Below are 17,912 nucleotides of genomic sequence, written 5' to 3' on the forward strand. Positions count from 1 at the left end.
TTACTCTGTCACCCAGGTTGCACTGCAGTGGCATAATCATACCTCACTGTGGCCTCGAACTCCTTGTCTCAAGTGATCCTACTGCCTCAACCTCCCAAGTAGCTGGGACTACAGGTGCACACCACTGTGCCTGGATAGTATTTTTTTTTTTAATTTCACAGAGACAGGGTCTCACTTTATTGCTCAGGCTGGTCTCAAACACTTGGCTTCCAGTGATCCACTGCACCTGGCCTATATACGTCTTACAGGTGAGATGAGTTTCTTGTAGGCAGCATATAGTTGGACCATGGGTTTTTTTGTGTGTTTGCTTTTTATCCATTCAGCCAGTCTATATCTTTTGGAAGATCTATAGGAATTTAATCTGTTTACATTCCAGGTTGTTACTCATATGTGAGGGCTTATTCCTGTCATTAATTGATTTCTGGTTGTTTTGCATATCTTTTATTCTTTCTGTTTTTCTGTTTATCATTGTGGTTTTGTAGTTTCCCACAGTGGTTAAGATTTGAGTCCTTTCCTTTCCTTATTTGTGTGTTTGTTCTACCAGTGGGCTTTATACTTCTGTATGTTTTCATGACGGTAGGTATCATCCTTTTACTTCCAGGTGTAGGACTCCCTTAAATTAAGCATTTCTTGGAGATACAGTCTAGCAGGAGTGAATTCCCTCAGCTTTTGCCTCTCTGGGAAAGACTGTATTTCTCCTTCATTTATGAGGAGGTTCTTCACCTCTATCTCTTGCATATCATTTATGAAGGAGAAATAAGCTGAGTATAGTATACTTCGCTGATAGTTTTCTTTCTTTCAACACTTTGAGTGTATCATTCCATTCTCTCTTAGCCTGTAAGGGTTTTGCTTAGAAATTCACCATTAGTTGGCTGGGCACGGTGGTTCACACCTGTAATCCCAGCACTTTGGGAGGCCGAGGTGGGCGGATCACCTGAGGTCAGGAGTTCGAGACCAGCCTGATCAATAAGGTGAAACCCCGTCTCTACTAAAAATACAAAATTTAGCCAGACATGGTGGCTTGCACCTGTAGTCCCAGCTACTCGGGAGGCTGAGACAGGAGAATTGTTTGAACCCAGGAGGCAGAGGTTGCAGTGAGCCAAGATTGCACCACTGTACTCCAGCCTGAGTGACAGAGCAAGACTGTCTCAAAAAAAAAAAAAAAAAATTTCACCATTAGTCTGAGGAACTGATGGAGGTTCCTTTATAAGTGACTAGATGCTTTTCTCTGCCTGTTTTCAGAATTCTTGTCTTTCACTTTTGTCAGTTTTACTATGATGTGCCTTGGCCTTTTTGAATTGTATCTATTTGGGAATTTCTGAGCTTCCTGTATCTGCATATCTAAATCTCCTGCTAAAACTAGAAAGTTTTAGTTAGTTTGTTTTTTTTTTTTAATTAGTTTTCTATCCCTTTCACTTTCTCTTCACTTTCTGGGACACCAAAAATTCAAATATTTGGCTGCTTCATGGTACATTAAAAACTTTCCATGCAGATATCCTTTCTTCTCAGTGATTTTCTTAAAGTTATCTGGGAACTCATCTGCTGCCTCTTGGGTGACAGAAGCAGGTTCTCCTGTTATCCTGACATTTTTAAAGCCAACCTCTTTCTAAAATTACCAAACCATCCTTTGCTGGCATTAAATTCTCCAGCTTTAGACTCTTCACCTTCCTTTTACTTTACATTGTCAAAATATAAATCAAAATACAAATCAAAAGCAAATGACTGCTTTTCTCAAATCATATTATAGTCTATAAGTATGCCCTTCTTATAGCAATCCTGCACCGACATAAAAGCTGCATTTTCAATATGAGATAAAAAGGTATTTCACAAAAAGTGCAAGATGTTCACACCTACTGCTATAGCTGCAATAACAGCTTCATTAATTTTCTTTTTTTAAAAATAACAGTCCTTACAACAGATTGAAATGGCAGACAAATGTGCCTGTAGGCCTCATTTATAGTTCATATCAAGCAATTCTACCTCTTATTACAATGTCATGACTTTTCTCTGCTTCTTGGGAGCATTTCCAGCATCACTAGTAGCATTTTGTATGAGTCTCGTGGTGTTATTCAAGGTTTATGGTATTGCACCAAATACAATGAAAAGTATGGAAGAACCATAAGAGATCACTTTTTACTGCAATACGCAATGCACATACAGAGATGATTAAGTATCACACAGTGTTTTAAGTGGATCCTTGTAACACTTGAATTGACAATAGCAACAGGAGGTGGCTACAAAATTATTACAGTAGTACAGTATGTACTACATTAAATTGTATGCAGTTATAATTTAATACTGCACCTTTATGTTTGTTTGCATTCCTCTTGATTAGGAATCGCACCATGTTCAGTCTGTGTTTATGTAAGTCTTGATAAATTTTAACTTTTTATAATCTATTTGTGTATTTTATGGTAGTAAGCTATAAAATAGACTAGTATTTATATATATATTTTGCATTCATGACATACCTTTTTCTTAGTTTTTTTCCAAATTTCTAGGCTGCATGGTTCATCTGCAAGTTTTTTCAAATTGCTGCAAAACTCTAAAAAAATTTCCAATGTATTTATTTTTTAAAATTCACATATGAGTGGACCCATACAGTTCAAACCCATGTTGTTCAAGGGTCAGCTGTACCTGAGATTTAAGTAGGGATCACTATGTATTTAATGAATAAACAAACATTGTCTTCTCCCTGAAATATGGTTCTTAGTTTCAAAACTGAATTCGTCATCTTTCCTCACATATTCTCCTCCTCCTCCTGAATTCACAAAACAAACTGTACAACTATTCACCCAGCTGACCAACCTAATCGCCCTAGATTCTGCTACTTCTCCTCCTTTCCACACATGCTCTCTTTTTACATTTCCAGGCTCAAGGTCTCATTTTTCACCTTTGATTCTTTAATCTCTCATGTCTCCTAAAACTTCTTACAGTCATCCCCTTTTTTCCTACTCCCCACTGCTAATTCCCTGGTTCTAGGCCTCCTTACATCTGGATAATTACAACAGTATTTTAAATGGTCTCTCTCCATCTCCATCACACATTGATCATGGTACTCTCTTCTCAAAATCCTGCAATACTTTCTCAGTTCTTACTAAGAAAGCAATTGATGGTCTCACTTATAAGAGGGAGTTGAACAATGAAAACACAAGTACCTTTTTGTCTGTACTATTTTTCCTTGGCTGAGGGTTCTTCACTTCTATCTCTGCATATCCAAATTCTATTCAATCTTCAATAAAGATGAAGACTTTTGAATGCCACAGGACATAATCTCTCTCACCACTGAATACCTACAAGCACTTTTATAACATTTATAACATTGCTTTTCTCTTAAACTTATTGGTATATTACTTGTTTTCTCTGAGGAAAGATTATCTGCTTCATCAGTGGTACTCACATAGGTGGCTAGCACATACAAGATATTCAATAAAACTATCCTAAGAGAACTGTGGGTTTTAATACACCCTATACACGTCTGAATATTAATGTATTTTATGCAGTACCTGAACTACATGTACAAAGACTATACACTATGAAGGACTGAACTATATTTGCCTGTAGAAATTTATGACAGCAACTCAGTGATTTAAATAATTTTCACTTCTCAATTTAATAATATTTCAGTCCTTCATCTATTAGAAATGGCAAACAGGATTTCCAAATCCCACATTTCTAAATTTCTTCCAAATCTATCTTTGGAGTTATTTTTCCTGTATTGAGTTCACTTTTCTATCACCATGGAAACCAATTACAATTAGTGTTGTTAGGATCTTTAAAAATACAACTCTATTCAGCAAGTCTTCAAATGTTCAGAAAAGTTCTTTCTCCATATGGAGAATGGAAATCAGTAGCATAGAGCAGGGTAAAAATATACCACCCACCCACAGAAGAAACCATTCACCAAAGCCTAATCAACGGATTGCAAATGGAACACGGAAAGAGTTCTTTTCTTTTATTCATCTTTTGTAATTCTATAATGGCTGCAATTTCATGTGTCATACCTATGGGGTTTGTAAACAAGTTTTCTTTCACCTCACAGCCTGTGTAGCAGACGTGGAGACACAAAAAAAATGATTTCTGTTGTATAATATTATGTGGTCCACCCACCCTACCTTCAACCTCCTAATATTTGACACTGAAAATACTACTTTAAAACTACTGAGTTCAGGACGCCAAGAGGAAGAATAATTCTACAGCAGAATTACATCTTACATGGTTAATAAGTGAAATAAGTTCTAATTCCAGCACATAAGGCGAAAATCAATAAACGGCAAAATTACCCTTCAGATTTACCAGGAAAAAGCTAGAGACCTACAAGCATCTTAGCAGACCTAAGAGTTTTTCTTCCCAGAATGGGAATAGGGCACTGTTTTCTCAGCTGAGTATCTGATAAAGTAACTGATGTGCTCATCTTTAAACACTAAAATCACCATCAGTTCACTGTGATGCCCACCATATGAAGAATACATGGAAAATGAGACCAAATAACACGACAGCAGAATCACAGCCCTCATCTTACTGATGCTCACTCAAGAACATATACTTGTCAGGAAACTGCTTCATACATACTTTCATATTTCAGCATGGTCGGGGCTTTCTAAGCAAAGAGCACTGGCACCTGGGCTAAGGGACTGAACTTAACCCAGTAACTCTAAAGATGGAGCCCTCTAGAGATAAAAGTTTTCTCTCTCCCCCAAGCCATGTTTACATTCCAGGGTGTTTGTGAAATACAGATCTTTGCTTCTTTTTCCCAGAGATTTTGTTTACATTTCAGAGCAAAGGTCTCTCTCTCTCCATCTTGAGAAAGGAGAATGGGCAGGAATGCCAGCTATCCTGTATAAGCTTCAAGTTTCATAAGTGCAGAGTTCTCTTGTGGTACCAAATCCCACTTGTAAACACAGGATATCTCTGGTTGTCACCATATCACTTTATGGAGAACCAGGGCCTAGGGAACCAACATAAGTTACTTTTCAAGTAAACAAGGGCTTGATTTCTGGTCCAGAGACTTGATGTTTCTGCTGGGGGAAAGGGAGGCTACAGAGAGACAGAGAAAGAGAAAGAGAGTGAGAATGTGTGTAGTGTGTCTGTAATTGTGGGAAGCCAACTTGTTAGCTTACTAGTAGGAAAACATCTCAGACTCTTCACAGTTTCAGACTCAACAATACTATAAGTAAACTGCCTGTAAATTATGGCTGACTCCACTATAGATATATTTTTTCACAGTCCAACCACTTTTACACATCTAATTCTTGGACTGAATAATCTCAAACGAGATACAGTGAAAATCCAGTACTTAGATGACAGTGGAACTGATGACTCACTATCTGAACATTTCATTTCAAATTCTCTCCTGAAAGGACAATGATTTCCTTGTATAAGAGGGAGTATACTGCAGAACATGCAGAAAAGTAAGGCTAAGATTTTTATTTCTTTTGAGGAAAACTAAAGTTTGTGGCCAGGGTGAGAATAAAATTAGCATGGCTTTTATTTCAAATGATTACACATGTAGTAACAGTACTTCTGTATAAGATTTTTTTAAACTGAAAATATGTACAAGTTAATTTTTCAAACTGCAAGTGTCTTAACAAAATGGGGAGAGATAACCTTTTCATTAATTTATTTTTATTAATGATGAAAGCTTAACTGATGGGAAGTACTCAGGTGAAGTCAGTATCCACTGCCTCAATCCTGACAACACTGTCCTTGGGTCATCGGGACAAGTATGACTTCCCACATTTTAAAGATGATTATTTGACTTTACCTAAGTGCTCCCCTAGAACTTCTGCCTTTCTCTAAAGCCCTTTAAAATGTACTGCACAATTATTATGTCACTTAATTCCCATAATACTTTATGATATAGTTAGAATAGATATATTTGTTTCTATTTTACAAATGAGGAAACTGACGACCAGAGACATTAAGAATTTACTTAAGATCACACTGGAAATTACTTAAGGTTACACTGCAGTATTATGTATCATACTTTTTAACCTTCAACTACATTAAAGATGCGAGATACTCTAGAACCATCATTTACTCCTTTTTGTTAAAGTATTAGTTGAGTCAGTCTATTCTTTTCTAGCAATACAAAAGAACATGCAGAATGGCTCTAGTGTCAGGCCGCCTTGATTCAAATACAGTCCACAAAACGGTTTAAGAACTTGAGTGAGTTCTTAAACTCTTTTTACCTAAATTTCTGCACCTGAAATTGTTGTGGAGCGTAATTGAGACAATGTGGAAACAGTATTTGATATAATGCCTGGCTCAGACAAAACATTCAATAAATATTGGCTTGTATTTTTATTATAATTCTGATTACTACTTTTTAAATGAAACTTCAGGCTTTTAAAATTGTTTGCATTATTACCCCTCAATATTCCTACACTCAGGTCAAACTTTACTACTTCTTTCCGCCTTCCCAGCATCAAGGCAGAAATGCATGTAATGATAGAAAGCCACGACAGCATTTTCAAGTCCCTTGCAGGCAGCTTGCATATAGAAAGCTCGAGACACAGATATTAAATTCATACTTTTCCTATTCCTTATTTATACAAAAACCTGAACTCTACCATTCAGGTTAATTTAACTTAATGTTTTGTATGAAATTGGCTAAAAAGAAACACATCAAGTGATAACTTCAGATAACCAGATGATAAAGAAAATACAAATCAAACATATCCTTTCCCCCCCTACACACTAGATGGCGGTACAACACAAAGCACAGCAGGAACAGCGCTGCCTCAAACTCATCATTTCTTTGCGTGTTACAAGAGATTTTCCCCCCTTCTTACTGAAAAATATTTTGTGAAATGTGAATTAATCTTTGTTTTTGGACTGCAGAATAATACAACAGGGAAAATAAGTGCAGTAACAATAAATTTGCAGAATTTTAAACTACATGTGGCTTTACTTAAAACAAAAAGCCCCTTCTAGTAATTGTTAATCTTTTTTGTGAAATTTAAATTTCTCTAAACTAAACATAAGACATTTATGAATCAAAACCTGTAGAATTTGGCCAAACTACTATTCACAGGAAAATATCCAAACTTAAATGCATTTACTAAAAAGTAATTCCTAAAAACAAATGAATCATTAACAATACCTGTTGCATTCTATTTCTCTAAAGCAGAGATTAAGTAGTATATGTTGTGTAATATTAATATTTGACAAAGTTGGTTTATGACAAAGCTAGTTTTTGAGAGGCAAATCCTAGCAGGCAATACGCATTATTCTCAACTCTTTTCTAGAAAAACTAAACTTTCAATTCAAGAAACAAAAGGAAAGTTACGCTTAGAAATTATTGGTATGAAAAATACAGAAAAAAAAAATTTGGTTGATCAGTAAAACCATAAGCTGGTTCCTTGATAAGACCAAGATTTAATAATATCTTGTGTACAACTTATAACCCATGAATTTAAAAAGCTAAATTAAATGAACAATTTTTAAGAAAATATAAATGATAAAAATTGATCTAAGGAGATACAAAAGAACCTAATGAGCAATAATCAAATCATAAGTTGAAATGGTAAGTAAAGATGGTAAAGATTAAGTCCCCAATTGGGAACCAGTTTCAAAAGGTTTTAACAGGAAAATTCTACTAACCCTTCAAAGAACAGGTAATTCCCATTTACACAAACTATTCCAGTGCATTTATTTAAAAGGGGTGGAGAATGGGATAGGGGAGCAGAAATTCCCCAGACTTAGGCTAGTGGGACAAGTATAGCACACAGGTTAACTTCACCAACAAACATAGATGCAGAAATTATAAAATCTTAGTAGAGTGTAAAAAAGGAATTTATTTTTAAATATATATATAACTCAGCATAATGTGTCTCAGGAATATAAAGATGTTTCAACAAGCTACTTCTATGACATGAGCAATTATCTGTACTAATTTTTACAGATATTAATAGCTTATTCAAGCTCCATGGAAGTAGACTAAAATAAGAACATGGCATGGTACAACCTATCCTCCCCGGTGCTGTTATATCTCTGTTCCTCTCCACCTTATCACAACCTCAGTCAGAACTCATAGTTCATCTACAATTTCTTAGCTTGAAGGAACATTAGCTGTCACCTAGTATTCTAGGGTATCTAGGAACCGTACTTCCTTTTCAGTGTGAAGATAAGGAAAGCAAGACCAAGGCTAACTGCACCAGCTGGTCATACCCATTCTACACCACACCAGCACCTTTCTCCTCAGCATATTATCTCTCCTATACTACACACTACAACTGAATGTACCAAATTGAGACTTAAACAGGATGGTTACATAATTTGTTTTATAATAAATAAACACTCATAAGGAACATATATTCTTATCATATAAGAACAAATTTAAAATGATTAATAAAAACAAAATAGTAAAACAGCATTTTAAAAACCAATTGTATCTCTTCTTCAAATATAAACTCATTCATCCATTCATTTCATTCATCTATTATTCATTAAACAAATATTTATTGAGTAGTTTTTATGTGTCAACCACTGTTCTAGATGTTGAGGGGAAGAAAATAAATAATAAAATATTTAGCATGCCGAATGGTGTTAAGTGGTATGGAGGGAAATAAAACAAAGAGAGGGAGATGAGGAATGCTGGTGACTACAGTTGCAATCTTATGTAAGGAAGGTGCAGTCTGGGAAGATAGCACTGGAGCCAGTACTTTTAAAAGAGGAGGTAGCAAGGTGTGTGGCTGTCCTAGAGGAGCATTTTAAGTAAAGGAAACAAAAAGTACCAAGGCCCTGAGAAGGGGGTGAGCATACTGGCAGAAAACAAAGAGGCTACTGTGGCTGGATCACCCTGTCTGAGGGGAAGAGAAGAAAGATGAGGTCGAAAAGGTAAGGGTACATTCTGTAAATCCTTGTAGAAAAGTTTCAGAAATCTGGCTTTTACTCTGAATAAGATGAAAACTAACTGGAGAGTTTTTAAAAAGTGACATGACTGGACTTACATTTGAAAAGAATCATTCTTGCTGCTGTGCCAAATATAGAAGGCTATTGAAATAATCCTCCCCAAAAGACAATGCTTTAGTGTAAGGTGATAGCAGAGAAGCAGGTGGGCATGGTTAGATCCTGGATTTATTTTAAAGATGGAGCCAAAAAATCTGCTGATGGACTGGATGTGAGGACGGACAGAAAGAGAGATGCCCAAGATGCTCCACGGTTCTTGGCTGGCCTCAGGAACTGAAAGGATAGAGTTGCTATTTACCAAGATGGGAAGTCAGCAGAAAGAGCAGGTCTGAAAGACTGTTCTGGGCACGCTGCAATGATTGAGGTGTTATTAGGCATCCAAGTGAAGATGCAGGGAAGTCAGCTGGATATACAAGGCTGGAATTCAAAGGAGAGATCATAAAATTGTCCTTTGTACATTACATATCATTATATGGTAATGACAGTACTGACCCAGTAAAAGTACTGACATGTCTAAATTGTTTTTTAAGCAACTGTGTCTTTCAGACTACATAAAATTGATCATTGGAATTTCTAACATATAGGATTAAAAATAACTATTTCATTCCAGAACTAAAAGCCAGAAAGTTAAAGATTATTTTGTCTGGATTTTTAAAATGTAGAAGACGTTAACATCTCTGTCATACTAGGATATGATGGCCAACTGCAATTATAAACTTTCAAGATCTGAAGAGAAGAAAGAGCTATAAACATAAAGACAATGAATCTGTAAATCTAAGAGAAATTTCTAAGATCAGAGTGAAAAAGAGAAGGTATGTCACTGCAGAATGTCCCAGAATTGGTACATATTAAAAAGCAACAACCAAGTGGCCAATTGACAGTATGAATAACCTACTGGTTTATACTAGAGCTGCCCAGCATACAACTGATGATCTATTATTGATACATTTTACTAAGTTTTCTTACTTGTTTTCTCTTCAGAACATATTCCAACCTTATATTGAAAATAAAGGATTCATTCCCCATAAACATGTTTAGAATCAAATGTGCTAATATTTACCTATGTAAAAAGCAAGATGTTTATAAAATGATAAAGAATAAGAACTGAGACATAGGAACTTTATTTTAACTGCCTGTAGCAGATAGAACATAGGATTGTTTAGAGGTTAATATGATTGTTTTTGTTTTTCTTTAAATGGCATTCAATCAGTCCATCAAAATGTAAAACCTTATACTAGCCAAAGAGAGAACAGCAACCCAAGATAAAAAACATAAGCATGTAAGTCAAGCCAGGATGCTATTATAGTTCTTTTGCTACACAACTTAGTTAATGGAAACTAACGTTTTCCTCCTGATGGTATCTAACATGGGTTGAATTCAACCAGAAGCAGAAGGCAAGCAAAACTGGTAGATGTGGTATGTAGAGGCCAGTCTCCAAAGACACAGAACAGAAGCAGACAAAACTTGGCAGGAGAGCTGTGCCAAATAGAGGACCATAAACACAGAAAGATTCTGGTGTGGACCAGCAAGGTGCAGCTGGGCTGGTTTCCTTTGAACCACCCCTATCTTCCATACTCCAGGCCTCCTGGTCAATCAATACAATCCTGAAACATCTCACTCATACACCTCATACAAGCAGGGTCACAAACTGAGTTAGTATCACATCTTTTCTTCCCTCTTCTGCCTGAGTAATGGAATTCTACAGGGTTGAAGTGCAATGGGGAAAGTGAAACATGGTGTGACCCTCTAAAATGAAGATTACAGGTCTGTTCATTGGTAGAAAGTCTACCTAATGTGTTCTCCCCATAAAAATTAGACACAGTCCTCCAATTAAGAGGACTGGACTCTAATAACCAGCATTTAACAAAATCTCAGGAGAGCCAAACGCAGCTGAATAACAACTGTCTATTCCCTACCCACATCTTCAATGCAGCCATTATAAACTCTTTAAATATAAAATAATAAAAGTTTAGAACTATGATACTATTTAGCACAACCTCATTCACCTCATAAAGGAAATAAAACCAAAGAGGATAAGCTACTTGCCCAAGGTCATAAATTTCCTAAGAAGCAAAAAGAAAATTAGAATCTATGTTTGTGAACTAAGGCCAGTGCTTTTTCTATTTCATTATACAATGTTTACCATTAACAGTTTTGTTTTTATTTTAAATCAGATGCTTTAGAGATTTCCTAACCTTTCATATAATGTTAACATTTAAATATTCTTTGGACTGTTTTTAGATCTCTAGCCTCCTATTTCTTTTCAATTTGCTAAAACTCCTCACAACGTTTACTGCCCCCAAAAGAGCTCATTCAACCTTGTAAAGATTAAAAAAAAAAAGCAAAATAAATTAAGTAGAAAATAATTTACCTAAATTGCAAGCTGAGTAAACTAAATCACTCAAACAGATATATCAAATGCTTAACAGTCACAAAATGAAAAATGTACTCATTACTGTTTTCTTAATCAGTTCTTCCTGACCTAAGAAATTTATCATGTTAACTGCAATCTCAAGGATATACACACTAATGGAACAAAATATCCTTTGTTTGATGTCACAGCATTATAAATCTCTAGTGCTATTTTAAACTGTCAATTTATTTGAAATAGAAATGTCCTTCACTTTCATAAATCCTATAGATCAAATTCATCTCACTTGTTTATGAAATAAAATTACAAAAAGTAGCACACTGTTACACAAATCAGTCATGTCTCAGGAGTTTTCTTCTGGAGAGACAGTGGTTAGGGCAAGGACAGGAAGTGGACTATCTCTCCATGTTGTGTGTAGAAATCAAGACTTTTTTTTCTATTAGCCTAATTTGAAAGACAATGTAAAGGGTGGCTTTTGTTCCCCTGGGGAAATATAATTTTTTAAATAACCACAATCTAGCTATTTTTTAAGTTTTTAATAGTTTAATAGTTTTTTCACATTAATACATATATAATGTACAAAGGACATTAAGCTGCCAATGATATAATAAGAGCAAAGTATGTAGCTTGATGTCAAGTTAGATTCAATAATTTGTATGTGAATGAAAAGGCAGTAACAGTAAAAACATTTCTGAAAAAGAAGAATAAAGTGAGAACACTTTAATCTACCAAGTATCAAAGCTCACAACAATTAATTAAGACAAGTTTACATAATTTCAGAATAGAAAGTCACTACACAAAGCCATGCACATATGGACATGATATAGGAAAACGGAAGGGGACAGGACTGATTTTCCTTAACTGATACATGTTAGTGTGATGGTTACTTTTATATGTCAACGTGACATCAAGTATTTGTCAACAGAAGAGAAGAAAGATTTTACCTCAACCAATAAGACATCGATTAAAAAAAAAAACTACTTCAAAGTGTCATCTATTAGATACAGATATATAGATAAGCATCTAGATATAAAGGTAAATATGTAAATCTTAATTCAAGATGTAAGAAATATTTCAGTATACCTGTATGCTGCCGAACTCAACATTCTCATAATGGAAATGCGCACATTCAGCCATCTTCGGAAAGTGACCTTTAGTGAAGGGTAACCTGAAACACATGAAATAAATAAGAAACGAGATAATGAAACAGTAAAAATTACTAAGTTTCAGGGAAAAATGCAGTGGATTTAAGAGCTCATGCAAGCAAAAATATTTCGTAAGCACATGCGCATGAGCCACACATATCCGCACAAATCCTCTTAAAAATACACTGAGTCAGATGAGTATTACATTTAGTGTACAGATCAAAACCCAAAATAAAAAAAGCATCACCGTTATCTCCTAATTTTGATCCAAATCAATGTCCATAGAAAAACTGTTATTTTCGGCAAATGTTATGGAAACTGTGAACAGCCAGCTTCTAACCAGAAGCATTCCCAACACAAAGTAGAAAACCAGATTTTACCTGTGAATGTTGTCACAGCCCATCAGTCCTGGAGTGGTGGACCTGGACGCAGAATGAACATTTTTATCCTTGTCTTTCCTCTACTTACACATGAAGCATAGCTATCTAACTCTACTAAGTGAAAAGATGGTTTTCCTCTTTAAAACTGATTACCTTCAGGTACACGATGAATAGTCCTTGTTCAAAATGACACAGAGACCAGAAGAGTTTTGGATTTCAGATTTTTTCAGATTTTGGAATATTTGCATATATCTATGGGATATCTTGGGGCTGGGACCCAAGTCTAAACACAAAATTCATTTATATTTCAAATACATTTTATACAGAGCCTGAAGGTAATGTTATACAACATTTTAAATAATTTTGTGCATGAAACAAAATTTTAACTGTGAACACTCACGTAAGGTCAGGTGTGAAATTTCCCATTTGTGCTGCCATGTTGGCACTCAAAAAGTTTCACATTTTGGAGCACTTTGGATTTCATAGCTTCAGATTAGAGATGCTCAACCTGTATTTCACTTAACAGTCAACTCTTGGCATCTACTTCATGCTCCTCAAAGGCAAACCTGAAATCTAATAATCTCATAACTCAAACAATAAAGCTGATATTTCTGAATGAATGAGAGCATGCACTAAGGGTACCAAGAATGACATGGTTAGACTGTTCCTATCAAACAACTGTAAAATAACAGAAAATGACATAAGTTGCTTCAAGAACAAAAATAAAGTATATTTTAGAGGAGTGGATAATCTGTAGGCCTGTTCCACTGACTGCTGAGTCATAACTTAAGGATTAACAGTTGCACAGTAACAGCATATTTTTGTAAAAAGTCTAAATAAAAGTTTTAAGAGAATTGAAGAACTGATTTCCATTCGTAGGAATTCATTTAGAGTCCACTGTAAAGTTATACTCACTTTTTCACATGCTTAACCTTCATACTGGCTGTACTGCCACACGTCTTAAGAGTAAGATCTCCAGGAATCTCTGGAACATCTGCGCCTCTTGCCTTAAAAAATAAAGACAAAATATTTATGGCTATTACTTTAGTATTACACTTTTTTAAAAAGCAGGTTATAATTTATGTTAATAGTTCTGCTGACTTTTTACCTACAAAATATATCTTGGTTTAATAATCTTAAAATTACTGAGTTTTAATTATTAAGAATATAAATTATTCACCTGATTTAAATATTCAGCTTTACTGTATAAGGGAAATTTTTCTGTGAGAATAACAATTTTCATGCTTTTGTAATCAAATTTCAAAACCAGCTATTATATACCTCAATACGAATTAAAATTTCCCCTGGAAGTTGTTGGAATAAAATAACCTTTGTTAAAATAATTAATAAACATTAAAATGCTAATATAAACAAAGAAATTAGGAGATTAAAACATGTATTTCTCACACCAAAATCTGAACATGACATGTATATAATACTTCCAAATTACTCCTTAGTCTGTCATAGTTTTCATAGTGGTGAATTCTTAACGTCAGTGATACAATCAAGTAATTTTAAAAATAAATTTGTGCTATAATACCTATGACTTATAATTTTTTAAAAACTTAAGTTGAATTATGATAGCCCATGCCACATGATTCAATAGGGGAGAATAATGTGAGATAAGCCGTTAAAGTAAGTTGGGAGGAGAATCACAACCTTAACTTTTGTAATGTTTTCTTGTGAGAAAACAAAAAAGCCAGACAGTTTACATACTTTTTTTTTTAAATAGGACTTTTCAAAGATATGAGGTAACAATGCATGAACTTATGAGAAATAAACCTTGTTACATCATCACAGTGTGCTGGGTTCAATTTTCCTTTTTGAGGGTTTTTTTTTCTTAGCAAATTTAACTATTTATAAGGGTTGGTATTTCATGATCAAGACTTCTTAGATATATTTTTATTCCTTCTTAGAGGTCTCCCAAAGAAAACAGAGTATCACTATATTCTTTAGTAATGAAACAGAACTCATTCCATCTTGCGGCTACCACATGGATTCAATGAAACTTTTTATAAATATGAGATAACATCTTGTCTTATTTTTCCTCTATCTTGAAACAAAGTTACTTCATAATCCTAGGTATTATTTCATCAGTACTCATCATCATTCAATTATACCCTATCATACTAGAAAAAAAATTTTAAGACTAAAATAAAAAGTATATTTTTAAAAAGGGAAAATGAGATAATATCCTAGAAAAAGTGTTGACAAACTACTTAAAGAGCCAGGCAGTAAATATTTTAGGTTTGTGGGCCACATTATCTTTGCCACTATTCAATTCTGCTATTGTAGTGTAAAAGTAGCTACTTATAAATGACCAAACACAGCCATGTTCCAATAAAACTTGATATGCAAAAACAGGCATCCAACAAGGTTAAAGTTCACAAACCCCTGTCCTACAAAGTTGATGCCACAGTGAAATAAGTTATCATCCAGTTTTTACACTGTGTTGCCTAAACTGCCTCATCTTCAAGAAGGTATTTAAAAAGCTTGGAGACACCATCTTTCTAGTCTGCATTTCACTTTCATTTAATATATTCACTAATTCAATAGTTTTCATTTTCTTTCACTTATAGAAAAGAGAAAAACACTGACAAAGAAAGATACCTTATAATGAACAGATACATGAAAAGGTGGGTACAAAGAGACAACAGCACTCTAGACTCTAATAAAGATGGCAAAACAACTACGTACATGATATATCAGACTAATTATAATATCCTAGATGAATATAGTATTGAGTATTAAGAATTGAGTGAACAATATATTTCTAAGGACAAAAAAGGAAATACAGTATTCTCCAGTTGGTCATTCAACTGAAAGTACTTTTTCATGCAATATTCTGCGACAACCTGGATCACCTGGTTTTGCCATTAAAAAAAAGTGAAAGTGTGACAATACTCTTTCATCTTTTATGATGTTTGTGCACCAAAATTTACTTAACAGGTTCGCCAAGCTTAGATTCTTATTAAAATTTCTAATAAAGTGGCTTTTCACTATTCTGTATTGTTAATAAATTGACTTAAAAATATAAAAGAATAAAAAAGAATCCACTAGACTGAGTTAAATAAATGGTGATGACTTTATTTGGTAGACTGGAAATTGAAACGTTAGCTTTCTTTTGAAAACAAGCTCTTTGTGCTAGCTAGGGAGGCCACTGTTCCTAAATACATCTAAAGAGAAAACGAGAAAACCTGCCCAGCCTATAATCCATATGAGGGAGGAAGATCATGTACCACACACCTCTGCAACCACAACTGACTGGACTGTAGATGGAAACATGACCCAAAGGTAAATCCACAGGCTATGCAAAAGGGCCTGACGGGAAAACCTCTGCCTAAAAAGACAAAATGATAATAATTAGGCCAGTGAACCAAACAATGGTCCAAAAAGCTTCAGAGGAGTCAAGAAAATATGTTTGAACCAATAGTTCAACTAGTCTGTGACCATGTATGTTCTGTCCAGCAATATTTTCCTATAGCACAGAAAAGTTCCAGGAATATCCTAGCCTCTCAGTATATTTTTGTGAATGAACAAATACAATACACTTTAACATAACAAGGTTTTGTCATTTACTCTTTCAAGATGAAGCCAGTAGAACTGAAAGGAAAATACTGTACTATTATTCAATCACCTGATGAACTAATATTTTCACCTACATATTTTAAAAATAAAACAAATTATCTTAAATTTCTATTGAGAGCACACAGCTTGAGTTACTTATTCTGTTGCTCCAAACCAAAGATTAAGAAAGTTCTTTTTTAGAAAATAGTTCATTAACTGATATTCATTCATAAAAATAACAAGTTTTCCTATTTTTCATGTTATAATTATCACTTAATTATGCTTCCAAAATAAGAGTTTATAATATCATCAACACAGTAACAGCATCATTCATCAACAGAACATTCAAAAGACCTCAAAAGGCAACTGAACATATGTTCATAAAAGCACGCACCATTTACATTTAAACTCTCTATGTGTCTATCTCTAGCAATTAACTGGCTTCCTGGAAAATTAGACAAAAACATTAAGGAAATTAATGGATTCAATAACAATTTTTATTTCCTCACTCTTCCCTACTTGTTTACACTATATAATTCAACATGTTCATTATCCCTGCCTATACAACCCTGTCCCCAAAATCCAATTCAAATCCACCTAGTCTGTTTAATCCTATACCGATAATTTTGCCAAATGCTGATACTTTCCTTCATTAATCTTTCAAAGGATTTATCCTGTATACAGTATATTGGGGCATTTCATTATATTTTTATTCATCTTTTAATGCAAATTGTCATGTAGTGTTCTCTAATAAAAGACTTTTCCATTCATCAAGAGGATAAATTCCTTGAGCATGAAGCCAATGGAATAACATGTGTACATATTTTACTAGTATTTGACATCCACAATCCCCATTAAAACACTAAAATTTAGCAGCCTTCAAGGAAAACAGTCAAAGAAACTGAGTATTGTTAACTACCCTAGAAAAGCACATAAAGATTTTATCTCTGATTTTTAATTCCCCTAGATGACATTATTATCTATGAAAGTCTACAGTTAACAAAGTCATTTTAATAGCTCTAATTTTATGATTAAAAATATTTCCCTCTCCTCCCCCTCCCCCTCCCTCTCCCCGGTCTCCCTCTGATGCCACCAAAGTTGTGAAAGCCGAGGCTGGACTGTACTGCCGCCATCTCGGCTCACTGCAACCTCCCTGCCTGATTCTCCTGCCTCAGCCTGCAGAGTGCCTGGGATTGCAGGCGCGCGTCGCCACACCTGACTGGTTTTTGCATTTTTTGGTGGAGATGGGGTTTCGCCGTGTTGGCCGGGCTGGTCTCCAGCTCCTGACCGCGAGTGATCTGCCTGCCTCGGCCTCCCGAGGTGCTGGGATTGCAGACGGAGTCTCGCTCACTCAGTGCTCAATGTTGCCCAGGCTGGAGTGCAGTGGCATGATCTCGGCTCACTACAACCTCCACCTCCCAGCCGCCTGCCTTGGCCTCCCAAAGTGCCAAGATTGCAGCCTCTGCCTGGCCGCCACCCCGTCTGGGAAGTGAGGGACGTCTCTGCCTGGCCGCCCATCGTCTGGGATGTGAGGAG

At 35.2% G+C, this 17,912-nt stretch overlaps 1 protein-coding gene across 9 annotated transcripts in view; it reads right to left on the bottom strand.

Annotated features, from left to right (window-relative positions):
* Window positions 1-17,912, bottom strand: part of ARHGAP32 (Rho GTPase activating protein 32) — a 317,736-nt gene that overhangs the window by 149,442 nt on the left and 150,382 nt on the right. For 4 of the 9 annotated variants that reach the window (XM_024347475.2, XM_054662828.1, XM_054662827.2 and 1 more), the window contains 3 exons: window positions 13,725-13,816; window positions 12,810-12,851; window positions 12,368-12,452 (listed from right to left, as the gene is read on the bottom strand). In XM_024347475.2, the coding sequence (XP_024203243.2) occupies window positions 12,368-12,452; window positions 12,810-12,851; window positions 13,725-13,816 (219 nt within the window). Of the gene's footprint in view, window positions 1-12,367; window positions 12,453-12,809; window positions 12,852-13,209; window positions 13,383-13,724; window positions 13,817-16,055; window positions 16,150-17,912 lie in introns of those variants that run through there. The other 5 variants (XM_054662829.1, XM_016922272.4, XM_016922266.2 and 2 more) reach the window with 4 other exon arrangements.

Source organism: Pan troglodytes, chromosome 9 (genome assembly GCF_028858775.2).
Source record: "Pan troglodytes isolate AG18354 chromosome 9, NHGRI_mPanTro3-v2.0_pri, whole genome shotgun sequence".
Classification (NCBI taxonomy): domain Eukaryota; kingdom Metazoa; phylum Chordata; class Mammalia; order Primates; family Hominidae; genus Pan; species Pan troglodytes.